This window comes from Plectropomus leopardus, chromosome 21 (genome assembly GCF_026936395.1).
Source record: "Plectropomus leopardus strain MGB_pleo_1.0 chromosome 21, ASM2693639v1, whole genome shotgun sequence".
Classification (NCBI taxonomy): domain Eukaryota; kingdom Metazoa; phylum Chordata; class Actinopteri; order Perciformes; family Serranidae; genus Plectropomus; species Plectropomus leopardus.
The window spans coordinates 1,207,500-1,234,304 of NC_142196.1; the positions used below are offsets into that span (position 1 = coordinate 1,207,500).

The 26,805-nt window shown below is 39.4% G+C and overlaps 2 protein-coding genes and 1 pseudogene across 2 annotated transcripts; 2 read left to right on the top strand and 1 right to left on the bottom strand.

The window, feature by feature from the left end:
* Window positions 1-504: 504 nt before the first annotated feature.
* On the bottom strand, window positions 505-7,831 carry dtx3la (deltex E3 ubiquitin ligase 3L a). Its single transcript, XM_042510726.2, has 5 exons — window positions 7,677-7,831; window positions 5,125-5,207; window positions 4,875-5,026; window positions 2,914-3,125; window positions 505-1,012 (listed from the first exon to the last, which is right to left on the bottom strand). The coding sequence occupies exons 2-5, from the start codon at window positions 5,204-5,206 to the stop codon at window positions 943-945; spliced, it is 516 nt and encodes a 171-aa protein (XP_042366660.1). The 5' UTR covers window position 5,207; window positions 7,677-7,831; the 3' UTR covers window positions 505-942.
* A 5,989-nt stretch (window positions 7,832-13,820) lies between these two features.
* LOC148185974 (uncharacterized) lies at window positions 13,821-16,487 on the top strand. The gene is made up of 4 exons (XM_088072194.1): window positions 13,821-14,379; window positions 14,611-14,763; window positions 14,953-15,042; window positions 15,899-16,487. The coding sequence occupies exons 1-4, from the start codon at window positions 14,017-14,019 to the stop codon at window positions 16,205-16,207; spliced, it is 915 nt and encodes a 304-aa protein (XP_087928320.1). The 5' UTR covers window positions 13,821-14,016; the 3' UTR covers window positions 16,208-16,487.
* A 6,965-nt stretch (window positions 16,488-23,452) lies between these two features.
* LOC148185975 (uncharacterized) lies at window positions 23,453-26,249 on the top strand (annotated as a pseudogene).
* The last annotated feature ends 556 nt before the right edge of the window (window positions 26,250-26,805 follow it).

The window sequence follows — 26,805 nt, forward strand, 5'->3', positions numbered from 1 at the left end:
CCCAGCCCTAAAACACATAGAGCTGTACCACGCTGACTGCTTTGCTCCATGGCTGTCGTCATGGAGATGAGAGACAGTTGACGAAGGTGGGATCCGAGGATGTGTCAATCAAAACGTAATCTGCCACGCCCACACTGTTTTTGAACTTGCTTTTTCTATAGTGGGAAACATTTATTTTCACTCAGATTTTTGTAGATATTGCATATAATATGTGCATATTTCAAGCCACGTTTCCAGTGGCTACCATTAGAGTACCTTCATCAATCTAGGAAACTTCACCTGCATCTGCTGTCTGTGTGGCTCTGTAGAGGACTGTGTGAAACTGTGAAACAATTCACTTTGTCTTCCATTATGGCAGTCCACAGACGCAAGGGAATCGACAGTGAAGTGAAGGGACAGTCGATGGGAGAGAAAGACACAGAGTGAGACAAATAAAAAAGCCTGTAAGTCCTAACAGCTGTTTTTGTGTGCCCCTCCCTGATGATTTTGACAGCGAATCATTCATAAGTTCAAAAAATAGTTTATTTTATGAAAAAACTGCCCCCTCACATGTTTTAACATTTTATACAGCATCCCCTTTCTTGGACTCAGGGTTCTATATAGTTCACACATTCATAGATATGGCCCATTTATATTACTGTATAAATACTACAAAATGGCTCATTCTGAGTTTAAAACATGTTTTTGTACTGATACAATAAAACAATGGCTCCTGCAAGGACATGCCATTTCACAAAACACAGGAAAAACTGGAGTTAATACATGTTATAATGCTAAAAGCAATATTGTAATAATATACAAGTTAACACACTGACAGCAACAGCCATCAGTAACAGTTTCAAAAAAGAGAATCATTTAGTGCACAGACTCTCAGGCCTCTCAAGGATAATCTGTAGTGTGAAGTCTCTGCCTTCACCTGTCCATCCAGCAGTGTGTTGTGTGTTATTCAATGCCTTTCTCTCTCAGCAGCTTTCTCACCGTCTTCAGGTAGTCAGGATCTGGGTAGCCACCGCTTAAAGAGCACAAATTACACACAGACCATGAATTTATTACAGTGAGTGCGATTGGTTCTCAGAATGTGTCTGTCATGCTGCCCTTTGGAAGCACAACAAATATTCATGCCCTGGGCCCACACATTTTAAATACAAATTCAAATACTGGTGAAATTATCAGCAATATCAAATAAAATTGTATTCATTAGATTAACAAAGTGTTATTTCAAAATAGTTTAGCTTTGCCCAGCATGCTAGAGTTAGAATGACCCAACGCATGATGTTCGGCTTGCGTCGGGTATGGCAGTTTGAGATGGTGCTTCAACTCTGTTTTTGTGAAAATATAGAAAAATAAAAAGAATGGAACTAGTGTCTTTGTAGTGCTAGTTCTTGTTCAGTGCTGGGCTTTACTATTAAAATGACAATGCATAAACACAACACAGGCTTTGTCAGGAGGTAAATATCCATGTAGCCTAACTAAAAATAGTGGACATCCAACTAATTTTGTTATTATAAAAGATCAAAACTGTGACAAACATGCAGGGAATTCAGGGCGATGGAAGCCTCTCCATGGTTCACACTGGACATGGAACACCTGAAAAAATGTGCAATTGTTTTGTGGAGCGCCAGCTGCTTCCTTTTGGGACCCATGTTGAGCTATCAGATTGCTCACACTGGAAATGCTGCGATTCCAACCACACAGAGGCTAATGATCATCATTTATAGTTTCATTATCTGGTCTATTTTTTCTGTGAGCAAATCTGGCAGAAAAATGCATTACTCTATAATGAATGATATTATTAGATCTGATATAAATTATCTGATTGTAATAAATTCTAAAATATGCCTGAGTGCTTCAACAATGCTTGTCAGTTGTGTATAAATAGATGAAAGACAGGCAGACATATAGATACGCACACACAGACCTCCAGACAGACACTGCAAAATGTTCTGTGATACTTTGTTGTCACGTGTTGATGCTTTGTCAGCGGATATCCACGTCTACATATTATGCTCTAAGTATCCTTCAGCATTTACTGTTGATGTTCTGGGATGCCGCTACCATGATGTCAACACAAGCACATGGCAACCAATGCTGGGAGGTCAACAAACCACATGCTGGCACAGATGGTTGGGATCAGGAGAAGAAGGCACATAGTAAAGTGTAGAAACATCAGGTTCAGACAGGAAGCCAACACACCTGCATGAAAGTCTGGGGTTTGTTGGATCCATTTACCACCCGTTCTGCCTGCCCTATAGGTGCCTTCACGGTTATTATGTTATGACATTATCGGCAGCATCTTGCTATATATTGCGCACGTGACGGGTTCTGTCTGACTGCATTGCTGACTCAAGTGATGCTGCCCATCTGCATATCCAGCTGCCGTGGCAGGTCCCATCCGGCCATCTATCGGCATAACACCACAACAGGTTCTGTCTGGCTACATTCTCAGCTGACGACATCCAGTGGCGTATCACGTGGATACGAAAGGTGGCTTTTGGTGATGGGATATCATGCAGAAAGCACAGCAAAAGCAGCATTATTGGACAACTTTGGAATAAGAACGGGCTGGACACATGGCATGATAAATGCGGGCTGGACACATGGCATGATAAATGCATTAATTGTAATAATATTTCAAAGTTGCAGATGAAAACAAACTTTAAATTTCAGCCTTTCTCAGTGTCCCTCCCATGTTGAGGCCCTGGGTGCTGCTGGGGACTGGGTGTTTCATTGACACGGACATTCTTTGCAGATCATTTCATTTAAAAAGAGACAGACTTATATTACTCACCTTCAATCTTCCAAAGTAGGCTACTCGTGTATAATTTTTAGAGTTGATATCATATGTTATTGAGTCAGTATTTGGCAGTTTTCAGTAGCTAACATGAGGAAACAGTGGTTGTAATATTAACTCACGCTCTGCTCCCTCCGTCTGTTTGTGTTTTTAGGGGGATGGAGGCTGCAGTAACCATATCTTCTCCATCTTTATTGGTGGAGACAGTGAACAGGAGCTGATGGTTAAAGGCCTTCTCCAGCAGCTTGACAACCTTCCAGCCCTCACGGTTTTCAGGCAGGTAAGCACAGAGCCGCAGCCCTGTGTAAGGCTGGCCAGAATGAGGGTGTTTGTCCTGCAGGAAGAGAGGTTAGCTTTTAGTGGCTCAGTGAACAGCAACGCCTCCTTCGCATTCTGTTTACATACCATTCATTTGCTCTGACTACATGAGGGAAACATAATTGCTGAGTCACAATGTTTCACTCCCACTATAGAGGTACAGCATGGATACTCAACCTGCTTTGCCCCCATACGTGTTTCTAGGGTTTTAGGACATTTCTAGGATTTTAGGTTTTTTTTTTTTTTTTTTTTTAATTTTAGGACATTTCTAGGATTTTACAGTGTATGTAGGATTTATGATGTTTCTACATTTTTCGGACAACTCATAGGATTTTAGAATATGTCTGGGATTTTAAAATATAATAGATTTTAGGACCTTTCCAGGATTTAAGGATGTTTCAGAGATTTTAGAACACTTCAGAGACTTTGGGAGCCTGTCTCCCCCCAAGGGACAGTTTGTTATTTTAAACATTATTTTGTAAAATAAAATAAATAAATAATAATACCGGTATAAAAGATAGAAAATTCCCCTCCGTTAATTATCATCAGCAGAGGATATATTTTGTAGCAGCAATAGTAGTAGCAATGCACAGAATACTGTGAATTTTAAATGAAATTAATATGTGCATGAATGTAAAAACTGATTGTATGTAAAATATTATGAGTAGTTTTAACACTTTCAGGTATTTCAGTCAGATCACCTCCCACAGAGTGAACTCTGTGTTGCTTCAGTGTTCAGCAGTTCCTCCAGTAGATAACCGGACTAACCAGATCATCAGCTTCTCTCGTGGAAGGAATGCTCGCTGTAAAAACCTGCACTCTACTCTGAGCTCCAGTGTCTGTCATCCAAATCAAAATGTACTCATAGTTAATATTTCTGCTCCTGTTGGAGGGGTTCTCACCTTTTACACAAATGCTTTTTAAGGTTGTTTTAAGTGTGTTTGTTTGTTTTGATGGTTCTAAAAATTATGAATTTATGCTTTTGAATACCAATGTTATTAGGACATACAGCACATGGTTTCTCAACATATCCCCTCCAGCAGGGTTTTTTGTGCCAGCCCTACTGTACCCATTATTTTTAGTTTAACCCTTTGAAACATAGGCAAATAGGCTTGATTTCTTTCAAAAACATGGGGAAAAGACCATGAGTAACTTTAGAAGAAATGACCCGGAAATTAGCAAGAAATTGGAAAACAAACAAGTAAAACAAATAAAAAAAGGAAATCACCTGAACAAATGTAAAATAATATAAAAATATTTTTAAATATCTAATTATGGTTGTTTTAAATACAACTCTCTAGATTTTTTTCCCCTATCCTTTATAAAATTATTTTTCAGCATTAACATTTTTTTTTTTGCAATTTGTGGAAGATTTCTTACCAAACAACTTACTGCCTTTTTCAAAATGTTTTTTGAAAGCCATCAAACCAATGTGCTCAGGGTTGTAAGATTGAACTACTTTTGAAAGGTGTCTAAAGGAAGCAAAACAGAAACATACGATATCAATCCAGGTTTAAACGGGATATAAATAAAGTCCCAAATACTTGGAATATTTTTTCTGTCATCCAAACAAGTTGTTGTGTACAAAACGGTTTTCTTTCCCACACTAATAATCTTAACCTCATTTGAGCAGTGATTTCCACTGAATTCCTGGGAATGTGCATATACAAACAAACCGGAAGCAAGTCATCAGCAGATATTAAGAGTGGATCCACTTCAAATTAGACTTTAAATAGATTAACAGTGTGGTTTTCACCAAGCTTACTGTCTGTATTCCATCTGGGAATACGAAGTTTATCTGCACGGTGTTCACATAAGGGAATCCTGGCAGGTCTCTGTGGAGGATCACCCAGGTCATCTTGCCCTCTGGCTGGCAGCCACTCTGTACTCTGTAGAGTCCGTTCACCTCTCCATTAGCTGCACAGACAACAGGACACTTTCACTCACATTCTTCAGATGTGACCATAAGATTATGGAAAGATTGACATAAGAGTGGAGTGCATGTGTGTAAGGACCTTGTTGTACCAGTGATGGAGGACCGTGGCCCCGCAGGTAGCGGTTACAGTGGAGTTTGTCACTGCTCTGAGCAGAGCCCATACTGGGAGACAGTAGACAAACACAGAGAGAGGGAAAAGTATCAAAATCACTGACTGATTACCAAGTACCCAATATCAAATCACTGAACAACCAGCCCACTCTCATTACGAAGTCATCAAATATCACCGTTTTGACAGACATTTTAGCGTAAGATACTGATGCCAAAAGCCACATTTGCGGCAGTACGATACACTGTTGGGTGCTGTCAGTTTGTAACATGGTCGAATGGAACCTTTCATGGTATTATGATACGCCACTGGTTGGCCAGACCAATGGCGTGGCTGTATGATAACGCATCTATCATCTATAAAAACAAATTGAATTGCCTATAGTTTAGAAGTTTTGATTTTAAACCTGACACCTTTTTGTTGCACAATGTGAAGCAGTAATCAGTTAAAGACTGTGGACTTGCTGAGTAACACATTAGACAAAGGGTTTAATTTGGTCACATGGCTGCTGAAGATTCACACCCTGATATGACACTTAGGTCAAAGGTCACAGGACAGAGAGTTGTTAAGAGTGTCATGACTGAAGGTGTGAATTGCTGTGAAACTACACAACATGGCAAAACGGCGAAAAACAGGTTATGGACTCCTTTCCCTGTGTACACAGCTCTGCAGCAGACGAGTATGCCTTTCTGTGTGTGCTGTCTGTGGGCTTTACTTTTGGTGCATCACAAAGGGGTAGTTTTAGTTTTGCAACCTTTCATGGTAAATGCCAATGAAGTTTCCTTAATTTTGTTACTTGCATGTTCTGCCCCTTTTAATTTACATTATTAATTTATCTTATTTCTGTCTTATTGCTGCCTTGTTATCTTCTGCTTTTCTGAAAAGCCATTATAACATTGTTAAGAAAGTGCTATTATTATTATTATTATTATCAACACATTATATACACAATATAAAGTGATATTAGGTAAAATGCTGAAAAGTCTAACAGAGAATTCAGATATACTCTCTTCTTCTCTCCTTCTGAAACACCTAAAGAGGATGTTTTCAAAACTGTTGCCACAAATGATAAAGATGGCTGATGACACCAATAAAATCCAAGGTGGTTTTTAGGGCCTGTTTCCATTTTTTTTGTTTATTTTTTTCTTAGCATCCTTTTTCAATGTTCTCTATATGAGGAGCTGGCGTATGTGGCTGCATGACAATAAAAAGCTAGTGCCCAGCCTCTGTCAACAGAGTTCTACGCCTTTTATTGTGATATGATTCTCATTGAAAATCTCTGATGTTTTCATAAAGGCACGGGTAATGTCACCGTCGCTCCTTTAGCTAGGCTACTGTCACACAACAGGCAGACAGGCTCTTTTTTTGGCAGCAGATCGGTAGGTGAACACTGGTTTTTGCTGGTGAGTGCTGTGCTTTTATCACTGTACCATTGTAAGCTGGTTGTTTCCTGTGTAGTCAACCATTTGAAACCTGAACAAATTAGCTAGCTTGATTTAAATTTCAAAAAAGCAACTAATGAAGAGATTAACAATAAATTAGTAAAAATAAAAAATAATAAAAAAAATAAGAAACTTGCATGAAAAGTAGTACAATAAATAAATTTAAAAAAAAAACAAATAAATAAATATATAAGAAGAAAAAAGGGAGGGAAAAATCAACAAAACAAACAAAGGAAGGAAAAAAAAGGAAAGGAAAGGAAAGGAAAGGAACAAGGAAATTACCTGAAAAGATGCTTAAAATTACAGTTAGAATTTTAAATCTAACTATATCATATTAAAAAATTATGAAGATAGTTCTGGACATGGTAGCTTAAATCTACTAATTTCTTGCAATTTCCAGGCCATTTCTCATCAAATGGCTCATTGCCTTTATCCACATGTTTTTGACAGAAATCAAACCAATCAGAGTACAAAGGTTGAAATACTTGTGAAAGTTGTGTGAATGCAGCACGAGAGAATTGATGCTGATTCTAAAGTAGTGTCATGTTAGCTTCCTAGCTGTTGTTAATGTTGAGATATCGCTGTCATAGAAACAAAGCCCACATACAGTGTGTCATTTAAAAACAAAAAAAAAGTGCTCTGGAAGCACTCTTTTTTGAAGTGCATGCCAGCACCATGCCACCACTTTTCTGTTGGAGAAAAACAATGTGCACACAGGCCCTTACTGGATTAAATTCATGTGACGGTTGAGACTGAAATGTTTGGAAATAATCTGGTCAGTCAGGTTGAACTCTTGAGTCCTGAAGACGCAAAGACTACACAAATCAGGAAAATCAAACAAATGTGCTTGTAAACATGATGCTGAAATCTTTTTTGTTTTTAAATTTGCTGCCAAACATTCTGCATGTCCTGTTCTAAAAGAGCAGCTCTGTCGTGGTTTGGAATGAAACCTTGTACTGAGCGCTCTGACTACACAACACGGGTTTGGCTGACACAACGCAGACAAACAACTTGTCTAAACAAGTCTAATCATTACAGTAAAGCTGATCAACAGTGTGCACTTGTTACTGTCATCAGTACCTGCTGAAATGCTCCTCTTCTCCACACGTTAGTAAGGTTTTCTGCTTTTCTTCTGTCTGCCTCACGTGCAGTCCCGCAGCTGAGATGTCTGCTCAGCTCATGATGACATCAGTGAGGTACAGAGACAGAGACAGAGGGAAGAGGGAGAGAGAGGGCGTGTTGAGTTGCAGGGTTGTGGTGCATTGCTGAGTGATCTGTGAACTGGTGTAACAGCTCTGACAGTGTGTGTGTGTGTGTGTGTGTGTGTGTGTGTGTGTGTGTGTGTGTGTGTGTGTGTGTGTGTGTGCGGGTGTGTGAGAGAGACAGAGAGACAGAAAGAAAGCATGAGAGTAGTATTTATGCAGCAGTTGTGAGTGAGATAGCACATTAACACAAGACAAGTACAGCAGCAGCAGCAAACATACACACACACACTTTTGTGTATTTGCTTATCAAACACACACAGGACTTTCACCAAGGAGACCGCATAACCACATAACATAGCTAATGACACATAACATACTCATCACATGACATACTTGTAAACCTACACTGAAAAAAAGGAGACTGGCCATCTCTTGGATTTATGTAAACATTTTGGTTGTATTTAACACAACTGCCTCATGTTCTACAGTTAAGCGTAAATGTATAGTGTAGAAACTACATGATATGCAGAGATTGTACATGAAATTGATCAGGTCACATTGAACTGAAGCGAGTCATTAATGTAGCAATGTTAAATATCGTGATACCGCACGCGATTTCATCTTGCGCGCTTTGCATTGTTGGTAGTGAACGGCACCCATCTCATTCAAATCCAACGGCTCGCGGTATGGTACGCCACTGTTTTGGTCGGTAAGTCTTGATTTTCTATTTATTTATTTCTTTTTTTGTTGAATACTGTCAAAATCTGAGCCAAATGTAGATTAATGTCTTGAGAGTCACCATGTAACGTTAACGTTAAACAAGTGCTGTGAGCTTATTTGCTCGCGCTGTTTCACCGCTGTGTTTTATTTGAATTTGTTTTTTGGGCGGGAGCCATTAATGTCAGATTTAACTCTGCGGCGCTCCTAGCATACCTTGGTCTTCTGATTGAATTGGTTTGCCAACTGACTGTTCAGTTACATTGTGTGTTAACTACACCATAGCGTTATTGAGATTTGGCCGTGAACAGCCTCTGCTAATGTCAACGGCGGCATTAAGTTAGCTACCCCGCTCCCCCTCTTCATCTCCCCCCTCTCCTTCTCCCCTCTCCCCTGTCCTCTCCCTCGCTCCCTTTCTTTCTGTTTTGCTGCAGATTGTCATCCAAACTCAAGTCTGCATTTCACCTGGAGTCAGCTGAGGGATCGTGGGCTCAAGTTTTTGTGGTGAGAATAGGACGTTGTATTTGCTCTTAAAGTTACCGTATTTATAATGCATTACAGATTGTATTGAATCGCTCAGCACATGCATACACACACTGGCCACCTCATTAATACATTTGTGAAATCTAAATTCTAATCTCTGCCATAGGCACGTTTACCTGTATATATTGTCAGACAGGTGATTAATGTAATTAGTTTAGCTGTGTGTTTCTGACATTTTGCCCCAATCATGTATGGGAACAAAATATCAGAAAAATGTGCAATAATGTTCACTCCATCACTCAAGCACTATTAAATATATGAACTCTGTATAGCTATCATTTATCTAACCCTGTGCACATAGTAATTGGTTTAACCCTGCCCCACATCTGGCTAGCCATGTTACACCTTGTGAATTCCTGGTCATAAGTTGTTGAAGGAATGCTCATTAGACTTAAAGGTTCACCCTGTTACTGTTGACTAGACCTTCACCTTGTTCTCTATGTGTAGTATTTCAAGAATGCATTTTTGAATCAAACACCATTTTGTCCTCACTCGACATTAATCCTTCTTTGTTTCCACTTTTACAGTGAATGGTGCTAGAAGTGATCCAGTGAGTGAATGTGGCAATGCAAGGCCTGCCCTTCAGTTTTTCCAAGTAGGTCCCATATTCTAAAGCATTATCGAGTGAGACATAGACATTATGGGAATAACTATCGTATTACATGTGTTTATGCAAGCTGCCCGTGCACGTTTAGAACATGGAATGCATTATTAATTCATTTGAATAGATGTCATGTTGTTAAAACTAATCGTCATCAGTCGGAGAGATGTACATTTAGCTGCCATTTGTGTCCTTGTAAGGATCTTGTGTCTGAGAGGGATTACTGGACTCATGTTAATGCACACTTGAAGAAAAATGAGGTTGTAACTTGTATGTTCTTAGATTGCAAATTTGAAACAAATATCTTAGGATCTTTTAAATCCCACAAGAGCAGGAAACACAGGTCTTATTCACCAAAAGATTTTAAACAAGGAATTGTAGTATCAGCCACCCTTGCTTCCCCAGAATCTACTCACAATACTTCTGAAGATGACATTAGTGAGGATGCTCAGCCAGGTAGCATTGCTGATGCTCTAAATGACCTCCCAGATGTAATTGAGCATAGTTTGGCAGCAGCTTTGTTAAAATTAGAACATTTTTCTAATGTACCAGCCAGAGCAATCAATGATTTTTTGGTTGAACTTCACCACTTAACTGGCTGTCTCTCAAAATCTCATGCTGAAGGTGTTCTGGTGGACATTTTTCAGAAGCACAAGCTCCAAGTTGACAGAGCTGTCATAGAGGAAATACTCTCCTCTGTGTGCTCGGCAAATCCTCTAAATAAGGCCATAGAGAAGGGTGGGCCTTTGAGTTCTGCATATCAACGTAAGAAATATTACAAGGCAAAATTTAATGTTGTTGCACAAATTGAATATATTTTGGATGTTAAAAAGAACAAAACATTACAGTACATCCCCATCCTAGAATCCCTGCAAGTGCTGCTGAGTAGGAAAGATATTGTGGACAAGATAGTTAGTAATCACGAAACACAAAGGGAGACAGATACTGGAAAAGAAATTTTGTACAGGTCTTATAAGGACAGTCTGCATTGTAAGGAAAATAGTTTTTTGTCAGGGGAAGATCTATGTTTATCCATAACTTTGTATGTTGATGACTTTGAGGTCTGTAACCCTTTGGGCACCTCCCGCAAAACCCACAAACTTTGTGCTGTGTATTGGGTACTGAATAACCTACCTCCGGCGTCTAATTCTAGTTTGTACTCAATTTTCCTGGCCATTTTGTGCAAAACGGACAATGTAAAGTCATTTGGTTATGACAAGGTTTTAGAGCCCCTTATACGCGACCTGAGGTCTTTGGAAGTTGATGGCATTTTTGTCCCACAACTGGACAAATCACTGAAGGGTACTGTGCAGACTGTTGCTGCTGACAATTTAGGAGCACATGGAATAGCAGGCTTTGTGGAGAACTTTAGAGGCCCTTTCTGTTGTCGTTTTTGTATAGCATCAACTTCAGACATTCAATCACATGAGGTTAGGTCAGGAACTTTCAGCCTCAGAACAAAAGAAATGCATGAAACTCATGTCAGAGCAGCCCTAGATAGTGGCAGTAGCTTTTTTGGAGTTAAAAGAGCCTGTCCTTTTACTGGAGCACTTTCTCATTTTCATGTTGTCAGTGGCTACCCTCCTGATGTTGCTCATGATCTTTTTGAAGGCATTGTGCCTGTAGAAATAGCACATTGCCTCTCATTACTGATATCAAAGAAGTATATCACCTTGGATGATATAAACAGTTCCATTCTGCATTTCCCATACAAGTGGACAGACAAAACCAATAAGCCTCATACTTTGCCACAAAATCTTTCAAGCAGGAAAACCATAGGGGGGAATGCCCATGAAAACTGGTGCTTGTTAAGATTTCTGCCATTTCTGATTGGCTCCAAGATTCCTGAACATGAGCCAGTGTGGCAGGTTTTGTTGGACCTAAAACAAATTGTTGAGTTAGTGGTTGCCCCAGTTCACAGTGAAGAGTCTATCGCTTACCTTGAGAGCAAAATTTCAGATCATCGACAAAGGTATCAAGAGGTGTTTCCTAAAAAAACATTGCTGCCCAAACACCACTACATAGAACATTACCCACAAATAATACAGCTTTTTGGGCCTCTCGTGGGACTTTGGACCATCAGGTTTGAGGCAAAGCATAGTTTCTTTAAAAAAGTTGTGAAACACACCAGTTGCTTTAAAAATGTGCCTCTGTCTTTGGCTGTGAAACATCAGTTTATGATTGGTTACCACTTGTCATCTCCAAATATTGATAAACCAGTGCTGGATGTGTCAGATGTATCCACTGTCCCATTAGATGTTTTGAAGGAAGAGCTAGCTCAAGCTTTTAAACAGAGAAATCCTTCTGTATCTGAAATAAACCTTGCAAAAAACGTGTGGAGCAAGGGAATACAGTACAGACCAGGTATGATAGTGGCATATGGTTCTGAGGGTGGCTTGCCTGAATTTGGGGAAATCCATCAAATATGCATTGTGCAGCAGAGACTATTTTTTGTGTTGAAACTGCTGTGTGGATGGTATTGTGAGCATTATGGAGCCTTTCAGTTGACTCCATCTCCGGCACGAGAACTTGCTCTTGTTGAAGTCTCTGAACTGGTTGATGAGTATCCACTGGCTGCCTATGTAGTTGGGGGTGTGCGGATGGTGAACTTGAAGAGATCAATCTGTGTCTTTAGGTAAGATAATGTAAAAATCATTGTGCCTACAGGTTCATACAGTCTTTAAAAGAAGGCCCAGGGTTCTCATAGACACACAATTCCAGCTAAAGCTACTAACTTCTCAAAAACAAGATTTCTAGATTTTGAAATGTTTTGGAATTATTATATATTTTTTAATATGCATGGCTATGGGCTCTTTGTCCTCTCCTTTTGCCACCTCTCTCTCCCTCCTTCTGTTCTGCTCTTCCCTTCTCATCTCCTCTCCTCTTTCCTAGTTATCTGTCCCCCTTTCTTTTTGCTTATCCCATATCTCGCTCCCTCCATCTCTTTCCTCCTCAGCTTCCTGTTGTCTTTTCTCTGTGTCTGTTCCCTCTGTTCTTGCCTCTTGCCCCCTCTTCATCTCTTTAATCCTCATCCTTTTGTCTTCTCTCTGCTCTCTCTTCTTATTTCCACTCCCTTCCTCTCATCTCTTTCCTCTTCCTGTTCTACTGCTCCAATAAGAACCTTAGTTTCGTTCTCTATGATCACTAGAAAGATCTGTTTGGAAACTGAATAAATATTGTGGAAAAGTAAAAAATTAATGTATAGAAACCCTGGAGAGCACTCTTTTTCAATTCTGTTTTGAGCCTGTAGAGCACTTCCTCTGGTATTGTCCCGTGCTTTCCTCAGCCTCTGAATATTATCACAGGGATATGTTTGTGGTACTTCCGTGTTTAACCTTGTTTCTGTGGGAAATGGTGATGGTATTGGCAGCATCATGCATGCATGACTGTGATGAAAGGAATGGAAGTACTGTGTTGAAAAAGTGTAAACAGTGTCAAAAAAAAAAAAAAACATTGCTGTCTCTACTGTCACGTACTAATATGCATGGGAAACCCTGGACACACTAACCGGTGTTTTTTGTTTTTGTTACTAACTTAATTTCTTTCTGTCAATGTTGGCATGTCTGTTTTTTTCAGAGTTAAGTTGTTAGATTCTTAAAAGTATTAGTGTTGTAACAGTAAAAGATAAGATTTGGTGATTAACAATACCTCTTGTTATAAAACTGATTTTAATTACATTTTCTTATTCTTTCCTAACAGACAGTGAAGTGAGACTATGACAGCTCAAGCTATTCTCAGAGTTATCCTTGGACCAGACAGTAGTCAGAGGGTCATGATTTCTGCTGGTCTGCCTTCAACTGTGGCTGAACTGGAGACTGAGATAAAGACTCAGTGTAAAATAATGCAACCCTTCCGACTGCAGTTCATGGACACACTTTTTGGCAACGAGTTTGTGAACTTAACTTCAATGGAAGAAATACAAAACAAAGCGACACTCAAAGTTGTATACACATTCTGCCAACCTCAAGACCAAGGTGAAGACACTTTCTCCTTTTCATCAACCAGTGTTCCTGATGATGCCTCATCCAGTTTTGGTGACAGCACCGTGATTCTTTCATCTCCAGAGTCTACATCATCACGGTCTTCATGGCCAGATTTGTTCTGTGTTCCCCGTTTCACATATGATGCGGAAATTAAGCTTGAGAAGGCCAATGAAGCTTTCAAAGAAAATGGGACGCTGCTGATCCCTGATCCAAAGCTGAAGTCCGATATATTGGAGGGGCTGATCCAGGAGGTAGTCAAGCACACAGTCTATCTCACAGACAGTAAGTTTGAGCAAGTTGCAGAGGCACTCATCCTGAAGCATCCATGTTTAAAAGAAAAATGCTCACCCAGTGGCTATGCAGGATGGAAAATGAGCCTCAAATACAAGTTGTCAAACTACCGCACCCATCTTCGGAAAGTAGGGTGTCCTGAAGTATGTGTGAATTCTTTGAAATATAAACCAGCTGAGAAATGTTCCCCTGCTTTTCACGTTAAGAGACCAAAGAGGGGTGAAGTGGATTACTGCCCCTCTTTTCCACTCGGAGAAAGTGAACAGTCCCTTGAGAAGATGAGGGTCGAACTCCTTTCAGATGTCCAGAAGTGCAACAACAGAGAGACAATTAGGGCTAAAATGAAGAGAACATTTGCATTAAGAAGACAAGAAGTCATTTGTGATGCTCCCATGATCAGCAGTGTACAAGAGAGATGGCCAGCTCTTTTTGATGCAATGGAGGTAATTTAAAAAAAGGTTCCCTGACTAGTTGTGTCATAGATAATGTGTTAATGTGTGAAAGTAATGCTTGACTGCATTAGGATGTTTCCAAATATTCTGTAGCAGAGCCCAGATGTTTAACCATGCTCAATGCAAGCCATGATATGGCGGGCAGGTGTAGTTTTGAGGTTTGAAATGTCTTCTAAAATCTGGGCTGTGCTGTTATTTAAAAATAATTTCATGTCATTTCAGATAAACGCAGAGTTCAAGCGCATCACAACCATGTCTCTACAGTCAAGGTTTCTGTCGCAGCTTGACCTTCTCTCTGAACGTCTGCTGAGAGTGTTTGCAAAGCGATCGGGGGAGCAGGGCAAAAAGCTGAAAGACATAGCTGCCATGATGACAGTAAGAACCTTTAAATTGTTTAGCTATAAAGTGTATATGCATTGCAATGGCACAGTAAAAGATTTATATGCATCCATTGCAAAGCTCAACTTCCTTTACCTGTGAGTCCTGATTCCACTGAAAGGAACCGTCATTTTTATCTTGCAGTTGAGTTCAAATATCTCTGTTTTCTTTGTTATAATTCTTAAGGATGACATTGATGCCCGAAGGGAGTCCCTCATCAAAGGACTCTGCATCTATCTGAATGAGAATCCTGATGTCTTGGTGCAGGAGTACGTGGTGAGTGTTTTATGAGTAGATTGTGGCTTTTCTACATTTCAAAACATATTCATTTAACCCTATGAACCTATTTGGACTGTTTAGGTCCATTTGCCCTATTTATTAATTTGGAAAAGTGATTCCAGTGCTGAGATTAAAACAAAAAGTTAAGCTTGTCACACATGATCCAGACAGTCCACTTTTTCTCCATAGCCCCTTAATTTGAAAATGAAAAACCACCCATTTTGACCCCTCTGCCTCAGAGCGAAAACATACTGTTTCTCTGACATTAGGGGTCACACCAGTGTGAAAACACTTCAAATTTGTGATTCTAGTGCAAGAAGGAAAATTCCACCATCTTCCCACACTTTACTGACAAGGGCAGAATCGGGACTGGGATACAGCCCTGGAGTATAGCAAGTCCAGGGTAATGATAAAAATCATCCAAGAACATAAAAACGACTTCCACAAAAAATGAGGAGAATTCAATCTTTACATTAGTTTTTTTTTTTTGAGAAATTGGCCCAACAGAAGCAGACTTGTGCTGCCTGGTGCCTTGTGCCTTGTGCCACCTGGTGATTCCAGATGCAGCCTGATTTTTCCTGTCAATCGTCTGAATGGCATAACCTGGCTTCTGGTGGATCAGTATCTTTCAAACAAAAACGAAGCCTTGATGGCACCTTGTCATTTGATCTAGAAGTTATGTCTGTTTTTTTTGCTCTCAATGAACCGTGAATGGTGGCATGGCAGGGAATGGCTACAGTAATTTACTATGCTGCTTACATGGGTTTAAATAAACTATAGCATTAGAAATGCTGCATTCAAAAGAGATCAGTTGAAAAAAGAAATCTTCAAGAAATGTTTTATCTTTAACCAGGACATGACTGAGGCCACTGCACTGAGTGCCATCGAGAAAACGACAGTGGGAATCTACGTCACCAGGGAGACACCAGGCAACGACTTTTCTGATGTTGGCATCATCATCAAGGGTGTGGTGGTTCTTCAGGATCTGGATAACGTGGCCCTTGCAACAGCCATGCTGTTTGGACTTTTTTACTCCTTGAACATGAGTTACCCGTCACAGCTCCGCTACACTTTCGAGGTGATTCAAAAGGTGGTAATGGAGTTGGATGCGACTCAACTCTCGAGAAAAGCCCAAACCTTAAAGACAAAACTGCTGCAGTAAGGAGAGCACACTGTTGTTGTGCAAGTGAGATGGTTAGCTCCAGGTAAGAGCACATTTAAAGCTCACACTTGCTCTCCTGCATTTTGGAGGTTGAATTTCCAGATGAACAATCAGTAACCCACAACAAACCACAGCGTTCATTGTTAAGTGTTTATTCTGTAACTGTTAATCTGTAACTGCGGTGTGGATGGGGCCAGGTTTTTTTCCCTCTTCCTCTCTGCTGCAAGTTCTCTGATGGGCAGCATTCTTCAATTTTAGTTTCTATGTGTCTTTACAAGTGAAGAGATAGAGAACTGTACTCAGCCTAAATAGCTCCATCAGGGTTGTGTGAAATGGGATGTTTAGTTTATTTCAGTAGGAGTAAAGAATTTTGAATACTTGTTCTGAGAATGCTCTTTTGAACCAAGATGTCACAATAAGGTCAGTGTTGGAATTTTTTGACACATACTTTGTCACTGTTTATCCTGTGGCTCTTGAATAAAGGTTTTGACATGCAACTGTTCATTTTTATTATTAATCGGGGTAAAAATGGGTAATGATAGTGATTAAGAAAGTTAATAGAGAGGTGTTTGCCATTTCAGCAATCATTTATTTTAATGTATATGGTAACTAATGTTTTTGCATTTCAAATCATTTCAATAGTTGCATCAAATTGTTTACAGTTACAGTAATTTAATCTTGACAATAGAGGCCTTAAACAGAATGTTTGTATTGTTCTCTTCCAAGATGGTTGCCTGTCACCTTTTTCAAAAGAAAAGGTTTAATTTCTATGCTGTGACTGAGTCAAAACACTGAAAAACTGACATTATCTCTGTTGATTTTTCAGTAGAGCAGTAATGTCAGTTCAATTTACCCTACTGTCACTGCAGTGAAATTAGACATTTTGTTTTGAAAAGTATTAGTGGTTACAGGCAACCATCTTGGAAGAGAACAATACAAACAATCTGTTTTAAGGCCTCCATTGGAGAATTTAGTATTTGACACTAGAATATAATACTAACACGTAATGTGAAAATAACATGTAGTATTCAAGTAACCAAATAGTACTGGAGTAAAGGTATTGAATAGTGCTGGAATGAAGTGATAAAATTGTGAAGGATTAAAATGTTCCAAGAGCTCAAATTACTTCATCACAACATGTTTTAATCACATTTTATCAACACAAAATACACAGGTTAATTGACTATGAATAATTTGTGTTAATTTAACTCAATTGCTAAAGTTGCTGCCAAAGCAAAACATCTGTGTGCAACCAATGTCCACTATTGAATCAAGTAAATCCAACATGTTCTTTTTTTCAGTGTACTGTTAAATAAAAACATTTTTTAACCCAAACCATGATATTTTCCTAAACCTCTCAACAAACCAAACGTGATTTTTTTGATTGACACGAATACTGACACATCAAAAACTGATGCCAGAGGGGTACTTAGAGTGTTGTAGTTGGAGCATAAGGCCTCGGCTCATGCTGCTGTATTTGACCAGTTGGGAGCGAGAACCGCTGATCAAAGTGAAGAATAAGTGACTTCTACTGTATCTGAACTGCTGTCTTAACACATTTCAGTGACTGAAAAGGGAAAGGTGAAATGGGAGTGGCAGTTCCTGATCATTCTACATTTTCAAGTTCTAAGATTTAAAAAAAAAGAATCAAATAAATTCAGGAACATCACACGAAAATAGTCTGACTTTGTGAGCATCAGAGCTCAAAGAAAAATCTGAGGCAGTGGAGTAGCTGCTAGAATTCATTGACCAGTCACAGTTTTAGCAGAAAGTTTGTCTCTTCTGTGTACTGTCCATGTCTTCTGTCTGATTAACCTCTTTCATTTTGCATTTTTACCACTGCTGACACTCCAGGCCAGTTGGGAATCCTCCCAGTGCTCCTGCTGGCCAGTGTGGGGCTGTCCATAGGGCAGTGGAGGGAACTGTTCCCATCTAATCTTCAAGCTATGGTCAAAACCAGCACTCCGGCATAACTATTGTCCTCTTCTGCCTCTAGGTGATTGGCTGCTCTGTCACTCCATATACTCTGTGGTCTCTTATCTCAGCCAGGGCTCCTCGTCTCAGCTTTGGTTCCAGCTTAAGAATGAACTACGCCACCACTGAAGTCAGCAGAGTCATTTTTCATGTCATCATTTACCCATCTGTTGGAAACACCTTCAGTGCTCCTCAACACTGTTGAAGAAAAACATTCTTTCAGATTCAGTTCTATGGCTGTTTCAGATGAGTTTTACTCACTGTACTGTGAAGACTGAGGTTCACAACATGAGTATGGAATTCTTTCTAAATATCAATATACAGAACAGGGTTTCATACTGTTACATAAAGGCCAGCCCTAACTGATGGGTTTCAGGCTGAGCTAATCAAGAGGTCTGAGTGATGTCACGGCTTCTGTCTCAGTGGTGCTTGGGAAGAGCTTGTACCTCACATCAGAGCTATCTTTGACCATCTTGCATGGACCAATCTCACTGTAAATTTGTCTAAATGAGAACAGCTGACACCTATTTGGGGGAAACAAATTTCCACCCTGGTGGACAATAGAGATATATTCTATTCAAATCTATTCTATTCTAAGTGGGCCAGACTCAGGTTTGCTGAGTTCCAGCTAAAGTTCTGCTACTGATTGGTTCCCACTTCTAATCACTAAGGAAGAACTTCAGCACTTTTTAGGCATGGTGGGATACTACCAAGTGTTTTGCAGAAATTTCTTCACAGTAGTTGCATCTCTTACAAAGCTGTTAAGTTCAAAGGTCAAGTTTGACTCATCCACGCAGTGTAAATGTGCTTTTAAAAATATTTTTTTAAAAAGTCTGATCTCATCTGTTCATGTTTTGGTGAACTGTTTTACTTGTAAGTAAATGGCAGCAGAGCAGCAATTTAAGAGCTGGAGCTGCACTCTTGCAGACTTCTTCTGATGATTAGTGACCCAGTCAGTTTCTTTTCCAAGAATTTAACTCTTACCTGATGAATCCTTCCAGTGTGGAGAAGGAGGCACTGGCTGTCATTTGGGCTTTTCACTTTGAGGTAGTATACTAATCACAACCCATTAACGCTTTAACATTCTTTACAAAATCCAAATCAGCGTCCCATGCGGTGGTGCCTTTTGTGCAGAGGTTTGGTTGACGTTGTTTCTAGGTATGATTATTTTAATAGATGTGATTAGTTGTCACATGGACACTCTTTTTTAAGCTTGTAAGGTATGGACACTCAGTTGAAATGAAATGAACTGCATCAAAATATGACAGTGTGAAAGCACTGTTTGTGTGATCACACTGCTGCACTGTAACATGTTTAGAGTTAATAAAATCATGGTGTTGTGATCACTTTATTTCTGCCGTAATGGTGAGTGGCTTATCGTCCACAAACATTCTCCCTGCACCAAGTTATTTGTAGCATGTGATTACCTCACTGTCATTCAGCGTTTGGAGAATGTTTCTCCTTCCTCTTTGCCTTTCTGCCATTTTCTCCTTGGCTTAAGAGAATTTTGAGGACCTTGAAAATCCTCCTCTCTTCTCCAAACAATTTTTAACTGTAGGAGCTCACATAAGGGCTGAGATGCTTTGTGAATAGCTTTTGACAGAATCTAGCTTTATATTCTAAGAAAATTCTTAGTAGTATTTTTTTTTTTTAATTTTGTCACTAGGAGTAACTCTTTGTACTAAGTTGGTAAGTGAATACAGCCCCAGTTGTTTAAAATAATTATTACAGCCCAGAATACAATAGTTTGGGAAGGAAAGATGACATTTGATGATTCTGAATATTTGGATGGGATTTGGATGTAGAAATGCAACAGAACATGTCAAACCACACCCATCAGTGGAGATGGTTGTGGTTGAGCTGTCCTTGAGAGCAGCTGAGTAGCAGCACAGGATCCGTCCAGCCATAGTACGGCTGAGTACTTCAAAGCATTTTGACAGTGTCAACCACCCATCAGTTAGAAGAAAAGTAAGTGCAGGTAGCTGTATTGATTCAAACTGAAGCACAACTGCCCCATTAGATCAGCATGGTAAGGATATCTTACAAACATGGCTAACACACAAGACAGACTGTTCTTGTTGAGCTTGTGATATTAAGATAACACATATTTAGCTTTCACCATCTTGATCCAGCTGTCTGAAAATATTGCTTTAGGAAATGTGTCTGTTTTAAAAAGTTTGTTATTTGTAGAAGTGATGAAAAGACTGAAAGCTGCAAAGTTACAGTACTGTGGTAAAGCCAGGTTAGCTGGGCAGGATGAAGAAAGGCTTTGCTCTTGGGATTTGTTCAGCTCAACATGTGGATCATTCAGAGCCAGAGGAGACGGCTAGTGACTTTTCTGAGTGCAGGAGAGAGATTTTGTGTTTGGGCCTGTCTTATCTGTGCTTCTTTATTTATATTTTCCTTTCTATCTTGATCCTGTTGACTTAATCTGTTTGATATTTTGGTGTTTGGAAGACAATGTTGTCAGAAGGTTCTCAACAGCTCAGCTCAATTTTTCCCTTTTCACTCTCAAGTAAGTTTAGTTTTCTATGGTTGCACCTTAAAGTAAGACTTTTACTGGGCTCTCCGTCTCTTAGGCCCCTTTTACACTGTCTGTTCAAGGCTGGAAGATCGCACTGTTATGCCACCTCGCTGTTCTGTATAAAAGGTGTGATCACAGAATGGGGAGACAAAGTTGTCTCACCTGTAAGCCGCTACAGGAGGAAGTAATAGTGCCAACACAGTGTCTGCATTGAACAGGAAAGTCAGCAGGAGGGGTGTGATGTTTTAACACTGTATTTTGTGTGTGATCCACACAGGAGATTTAAAAAGCAGCTAGCAGCAATTAATGGGTAACTCAAAGAAGACAAACAGTGGCTGTAAATGTCTGCCTATTGGGAAAACATTTAAATTCAGGAGCTCCTTATGAGCAGAAGATGAGATCAGTCACCATACTACAGGGACAGGAAATGGTTTTGATTGGTAGGTTATACCATTGTTATTGTTTATAAAGTGCTGCCAATGCATGTTTTATGTCACACTTTATGCAAGTGCTGTTGTGTTAAACGTCATGCCTCTTTTGATTCAGCAATCGTGTCTATAATCACACACTGGAGTGGCATGATGCTGTCATTGTTTAATTCTTTTTAGAAATGCAAAGGTGGCATTACGAAAGAAATTCGTAGCGGCTCTATAGTGTAAAAAAGGACTTCAGAAGGCATACTGGAGAGGATGTTGTGAGTACTGTTGAAAGTGAAAATGAGTTTTCTGAAATAGGGATCTGGTTTACTGCCAAGTTGGTTTTCCCATACAAGAAATTTGCTTTAGTGTTTTGGAGCATATGAGAAACATGTAGATATAATAGAATACATAGAATATATATATATATATATATATATATGTTTCCAACAGACAGTGGTGGAATGTAACGGAGTACAAATACTTCGTTACAGTACTTAAGTACATTTTTCACGTATCTGTACTTTACTTAAGTAAAAAATATAGAGTATACTTTGACTTTTACTCCACTACATTTTACAGCTATTTTCTGTACTTTCTACTCCACTACATTTCCAAAATGCACCACGTTACATTTGATGGTTGATCAGTCACCAAAATGCTGTCTTCACAAAAAATATTGGTTGCGTTTCGGCCTCGGAAGTTTAAACCAATCAGGTGCTGCTATGCCGCCTCCAATGACAGCAGAGCGCGGCGTGCATTTAGAAGCGGCAGTGTGATTTGGACAACAGTCGATATGGACTCGGAGACTGAGACCCCTGAGCCGAGCCATCCTTGGCCATATTTAAAAGAGATGTTCATGTTTACGGGCTCCAGGAATGAATCATTTAAATTCCAGTGTCTCAACTGTCTTCCTCAAAAAAAGGAATTACTGGCTTTCAAGAATTCCCCGTCAAATCTGAAGAAACACATTGAGGTAAGCAGAGCTCTTGCTACGCTAAGTTATTTTCTCGGGCTTATCATGTTAGCCAAGGTTATATTATTTTTGTTTACTGACATCATGTTATAAATGCTCTAATCTAGCAGAGTACACGTTAATTTACAGAAATCGCCAGAAAAGAGTACAACGGTGTTTTCATTATTTAGCTAACCTACATAGGAACGTAAGGTGGTAAGCTAGGTTAGCTTGTAGCACATGCTAGCTCGACGTCATTTACAATGTAATATAGGGTCTTGTTGGGAAATTTGAATGAATGGACAAGTTTGCAATTACACATAGTAACAAATTGAACCTGTCGGTTGTAAAACAAACACTTTAGTGAAAGTAATTTGTCACAGGCACAAGCTCGTTTGTTTTACTTTTAGCCGTTTAGCGGTGTGATTTTACAACGCTCACGTTTAATATGGTCCGTTCGGTTCCAAGAGTGTTGGTGGGGCTGTGAGTTTGCGGACCAACACTGTCTGTCAGTCAATTAATGTAAAACAATGCTGTGCATTTTCTTTTTTTCTGAGTCTGAGCCCACAACTTTTAGCACCACTCCGCTCCGCCATTGGTTTTCCAGACAGACTAAAAGCCACAGCGCCATCTACAGTCTGTATCGGAGCATATAACATCGGCACTAACGGGGCACTTGGAATGAGATGCACAGCTCCAACAATAAAAGTTATTATGTGGCAGAGAGCGTTTATAAATGAATCTATGTGTATGTTTTAAGAAATATATATTTTCTCTTCGTTATAGGATATGTTCTACTATATTGTTGATAGAAGTGAAAAGGGGTAGAATCATATTTTCAGTGGAGTATTCCTGTAGTACAGGTACTACAGTCACAAAATAATTATACAATGATATATACAATGATATAAATCTTAGATAATATCGCCCAGCCCTAGAATTAAGATTAATTAATTAATTATCATTATTGTTGTTTTATTTTCAGAGAAGGCACAGATCACATCTCCAGCGTTACATGGACCTGACGGCAACGACTACTAAAAGGAAGGGAAGCTTGTCTGTTGGCGAAGGTCCTTCAACTAGTAAGCAGCAGAAACTGGTGGTGGCAGACACAAAGGCTTCTCAGAAGACCACAGATGTTGCAGTAATGAACTTTTGTTGTTCAGGGTTTGCACCCTTTTGGAGTAGTGGAGCAACCTGGATTCATATCTTTAATGCAGCATATTCACCCAATTACATACAGTGATGTCACGGACAACTTTAAGGGAAAGGATAAAAAAAAAACAGTGCAAATGAAAGCAAAAGTGAAGAATGCTATGCAGAACATTAAATACATCTCAACAACCACAGATTGTTGGACGCCCATCGTCCAAAGCTTCATAGGTGTTACTGCCCACTGGATCGAGCCAGAAAGCCTGGAGAGATGTTCTGTTGCTCTGGCATGTCGAAGAATGAAAGGATCACATACCTATGATGTACTAGCTGAAGCCCTGAATGACATCCACATGGAATACAATATTCGGGAAAAGATTGTCAGAACTACAACTGACAATGCCTCCAATTTCATCAAGGCTTTTAGGGTTTATGGGTGTGATGAAGAAAGTGCTGCTGATGGGGGGTGTGAAGATGTGAATGATAGTGAGAAGGAAGAAGAAGCTCCAGAAGAAGATCCTGAAGTGGAGACAGAGGCTGTTGAAGTGGAAGCTTTAATGAATGAAGAAGATGACGAGTGTGCCGAATATCAGCTTCCAAAGCATCACCGTTGTGCTTGTCATCTCCTTAACTTGATCTCAACAGTTGATGCCCAAAATGCCAACTCCAACGACATCTACAAGAAAATAAGTCGCAGCATTTGCTAAGTGCTCATCACTTTGGAATAGGGACCTCTCGCCCTCTACAGCTGCAGAGGTCATTGAGAGGGAATGCAAGCTGCAACTCATTCGACCAGTTGACACTTTTCGGTGGAATTCTTTCTTTCTTTCTGTTGAACGGATACTGCGAATAATTAGAGAGAGTGGAGAAGGAGCCATCAGAGCAGTGACCACTGCACTTAAAATCCCCATGTAAGTGTGGCTGGGAGCAGATACACATGTACCGGGTTGAGTAATATTGTAGAAGTTGACTTACCATCTACCCCTAGTTTCAGGGGCTGCTGTTAAAGTAACTATTATTAACTGCATTGAGATAATTTGGAACATTATCATCTTATCAACCATCTGTTTCATGTTTCTAGAACTAGATCTTAATTTGAGATAGTAGCATTTTCATAAGTATAAGTATATTGCACAGCCAAACACATACTCTTGTAAAAACATGATTGGTGACATTAATGTTGTTTTCAGATTTATGCTTATAGACTACATGTTGAAATGTTCAATATAGACTACTTTCTGATATCAAAAATGCCAAATCATAATTTCTGCAATATCAACTTGAGAATATTCTAATATACTTAGATTTTTTCAACTATTTTGATCTTTTATTGATATTCTACATTCTGGTGTTTCATCCATGTCTTACAGGTGCAGCCCTGCAGAACTTGCTTTCTTGACTGAATATGTTGCAACCATGGGCCCAATCTCCAAGGCACTGAACATATTGCAGGCAGAGAAGGATGTCCACATGGGATGGCTAGTGCCAACTATAACCCTCCTAAATGTGAAGCTTGACCGCCTGAAGACCTCATCTAGGTTCTGCCAGCCACTGATCACTGCCCTTCAAGAAGGAATACAGCCACATTTGGAGACATGCTTTCTGACCCTGAACTTGTTGCTGCTGCCATTTTGCTTCCAAAGTTTCGCACCTCATGGACAAGCAATGCAGACTTGCTGAAATCGGGTAAGTCACTGAGATGGTTCCTCAATTGCTGTTGTACAGGGAGGGTATTATTCATGTATTAAACCTTGTAAAAGGCAGATCCTGATCATAGTAAGATATAACACTGGATCAGAAAATGTGTTAATAGTCACTAAGGAGGAACAGCACAATGACCTAGTTATCATGATAGGCTGTTCTGTATAGTCTATGGTTATATAGTCCATGTTTATTGGTTTCACACATTTCCTTTATTCTGTCTGGAAATTGTTTTTTATAGGCATGGACTACATCAAGGCCCACTTGGATCTAGAGTCAGTCCCATCACCAGGCAGCCATTCAGGGTCAGAGGAGGAGGACTTCTTTGGTCTTATGAAGGGAAACGTTCAAGAAACCACAAGGCAGCTGGACACCTATCTGGCCAGTTCAACGACCTCCATGAATGTCCTCAAGTCAGTGCCCAATGTTCTCAACTTGTCCCTCAAAGTCAACACTCCGCTGCCTGCCTCCGCAGCATGTGAAAGACTTTTTAGCTCAGCCGGGCAGATTTTTTCTTCAAAAAGAGGCAGACTAGGCTCAAAAAACTTTGAAAACCAACTCTTGTTGAAACTGAACAAAAAGTTCTGGTAATGCAAATGACAATGAAACTGCCATTTTAAAACTGTTGTGCAGAGAAAAAAAAACATGTTTATAGATGAGCCTTGCCAGCATTAAGACTTGTTGAGTTCTCATGTTCATGACATGTCAGAAGTTAAAGAAAAGAAAGGTTTAAAAGAAAATTTCACAGTTGAATTGTTGTGTTGATCAGATGTTGATTAGAATAATTGTTGGCTGCATTATAGGACAAAAAATCTGATCAAATAGGCTAACTTATCGAAAGATTATTCAGAGTCTGTTTTGCTTTGAATAGATTTATAATAAAATAAATGATTTTAATATATAACCGTCTTCTTTATTGGTTTTACCTAATGACATTAGAAAATGCAGATGTTACTACTAGTAATTCTTATACCTCTGCAGATGCCATTAGTAATATTTACAAGCAACAACTTTTGTTTATTGTAAAGGTTAGCGTACTTGTGCTTACCCTCTGTGATTCATTTCACACTCTATTTTATAATTCTGTTGTTTATTGTTATCTAACAGGGTAATACAGCTCCATACTATGTTTTTATTGAAATATAGGCCTGAACATTAAGAGACAAAACATTGTGTAAGTACTTTTACTTTTAATACTTAAAGTACATTTAAAAGTAAGTACTTACTTACTTTTACTTAAGTAGGATTGTTATGTAGTACTTGTACTTTTACTTGAGTATATATTTTGCTGGTTATCTGTACTTTTACTTAAGTACTGAGTTTCAGTACTTCCTCCACCACTGCCAACAGATGGATATATATATATATAATTCAAAATGTAGCTTTAAAATGACAGATATTGAGAATAAAACGAATATATACAATGCAAAGAGATACTCCAAACAATTATGGGTGTCAGTGGGGGTCTCACCCTTGTTGATGAGGCCAGCTGCAGATGGGAAGAAATTATTTTTTTGGCATGATGTTTTGGTCCTGAGGGAGTGATATGAGCAGTCTATCTCTCTCTGTCTCTGTTTTTGTGTCTTTGGTGCTCTGTAAAAGTGTTAAGTTTGCTTTGTTGTGGTCAGCCTGACCGCAGGCAGCAGCGACAAACTGATACACCGACATGTTATTAAACTTCCTCTGGCTGTCAGCTGTTCAGTGGAGTGGAGTTTAGGATGGGTGGAGTTGTTGAATATAAAGTATTAAATCTGCTGCCATTGTGATCTTTCTGAACAGTGCTGAAAAAATGATTGAATTGCTTGACAGCAGAGTGGTGATTCAGTGTACTATCTCTCCTACTGTTAATCCTGCTAAAAAAAAAGTCAGAATTAAG

Bases quoted from the DNA above. Each gene is read 5' to 3' on its own strand.
- dtx3la (XM_042510726.2), bottom strand. From the start codon at position 5,206: ATGGGCTCTGCTCAGAGCAGTGACAAACTCCACTGTAACCGCTACCTG. The intron at 5,027-5,124 runs GTCCTTACACAC...TTGTCTGTGCAG, and splicing joins TCCATCACTGGTACAACAAG to CTAATGGAGAGGTGAACGGA. The intron at 1,013-2,913 runs GTGAGTTAATAT...GTGCTCTTTAAG, and splicing joins ACAGACGGAGGGAGCAGAGC to CGGTGGCTACCCAGATCCTG.
- LOC148185974 (XM_088072194.1), top strand. From the start codon at position 14,017: ATGAGCCTCAAATACAAGTTGTCAAACTACCGCACCCATCTTCGGAAA. The intron at 14,380-14,610 runs GTAATTTAAAAA...ATGTCATTTCAG, and splicing joins CTCTTTTTGATGCAATGGAG to ATAAACGCAGAGTTCAAGCG. The intron at 14,764-14,952 runs GTAAGAACCTTT...ATAATTCTTAAG, and splicing joins ACATAGCTGCCATGATGACA to GATGACATTGATGCCCGAAG.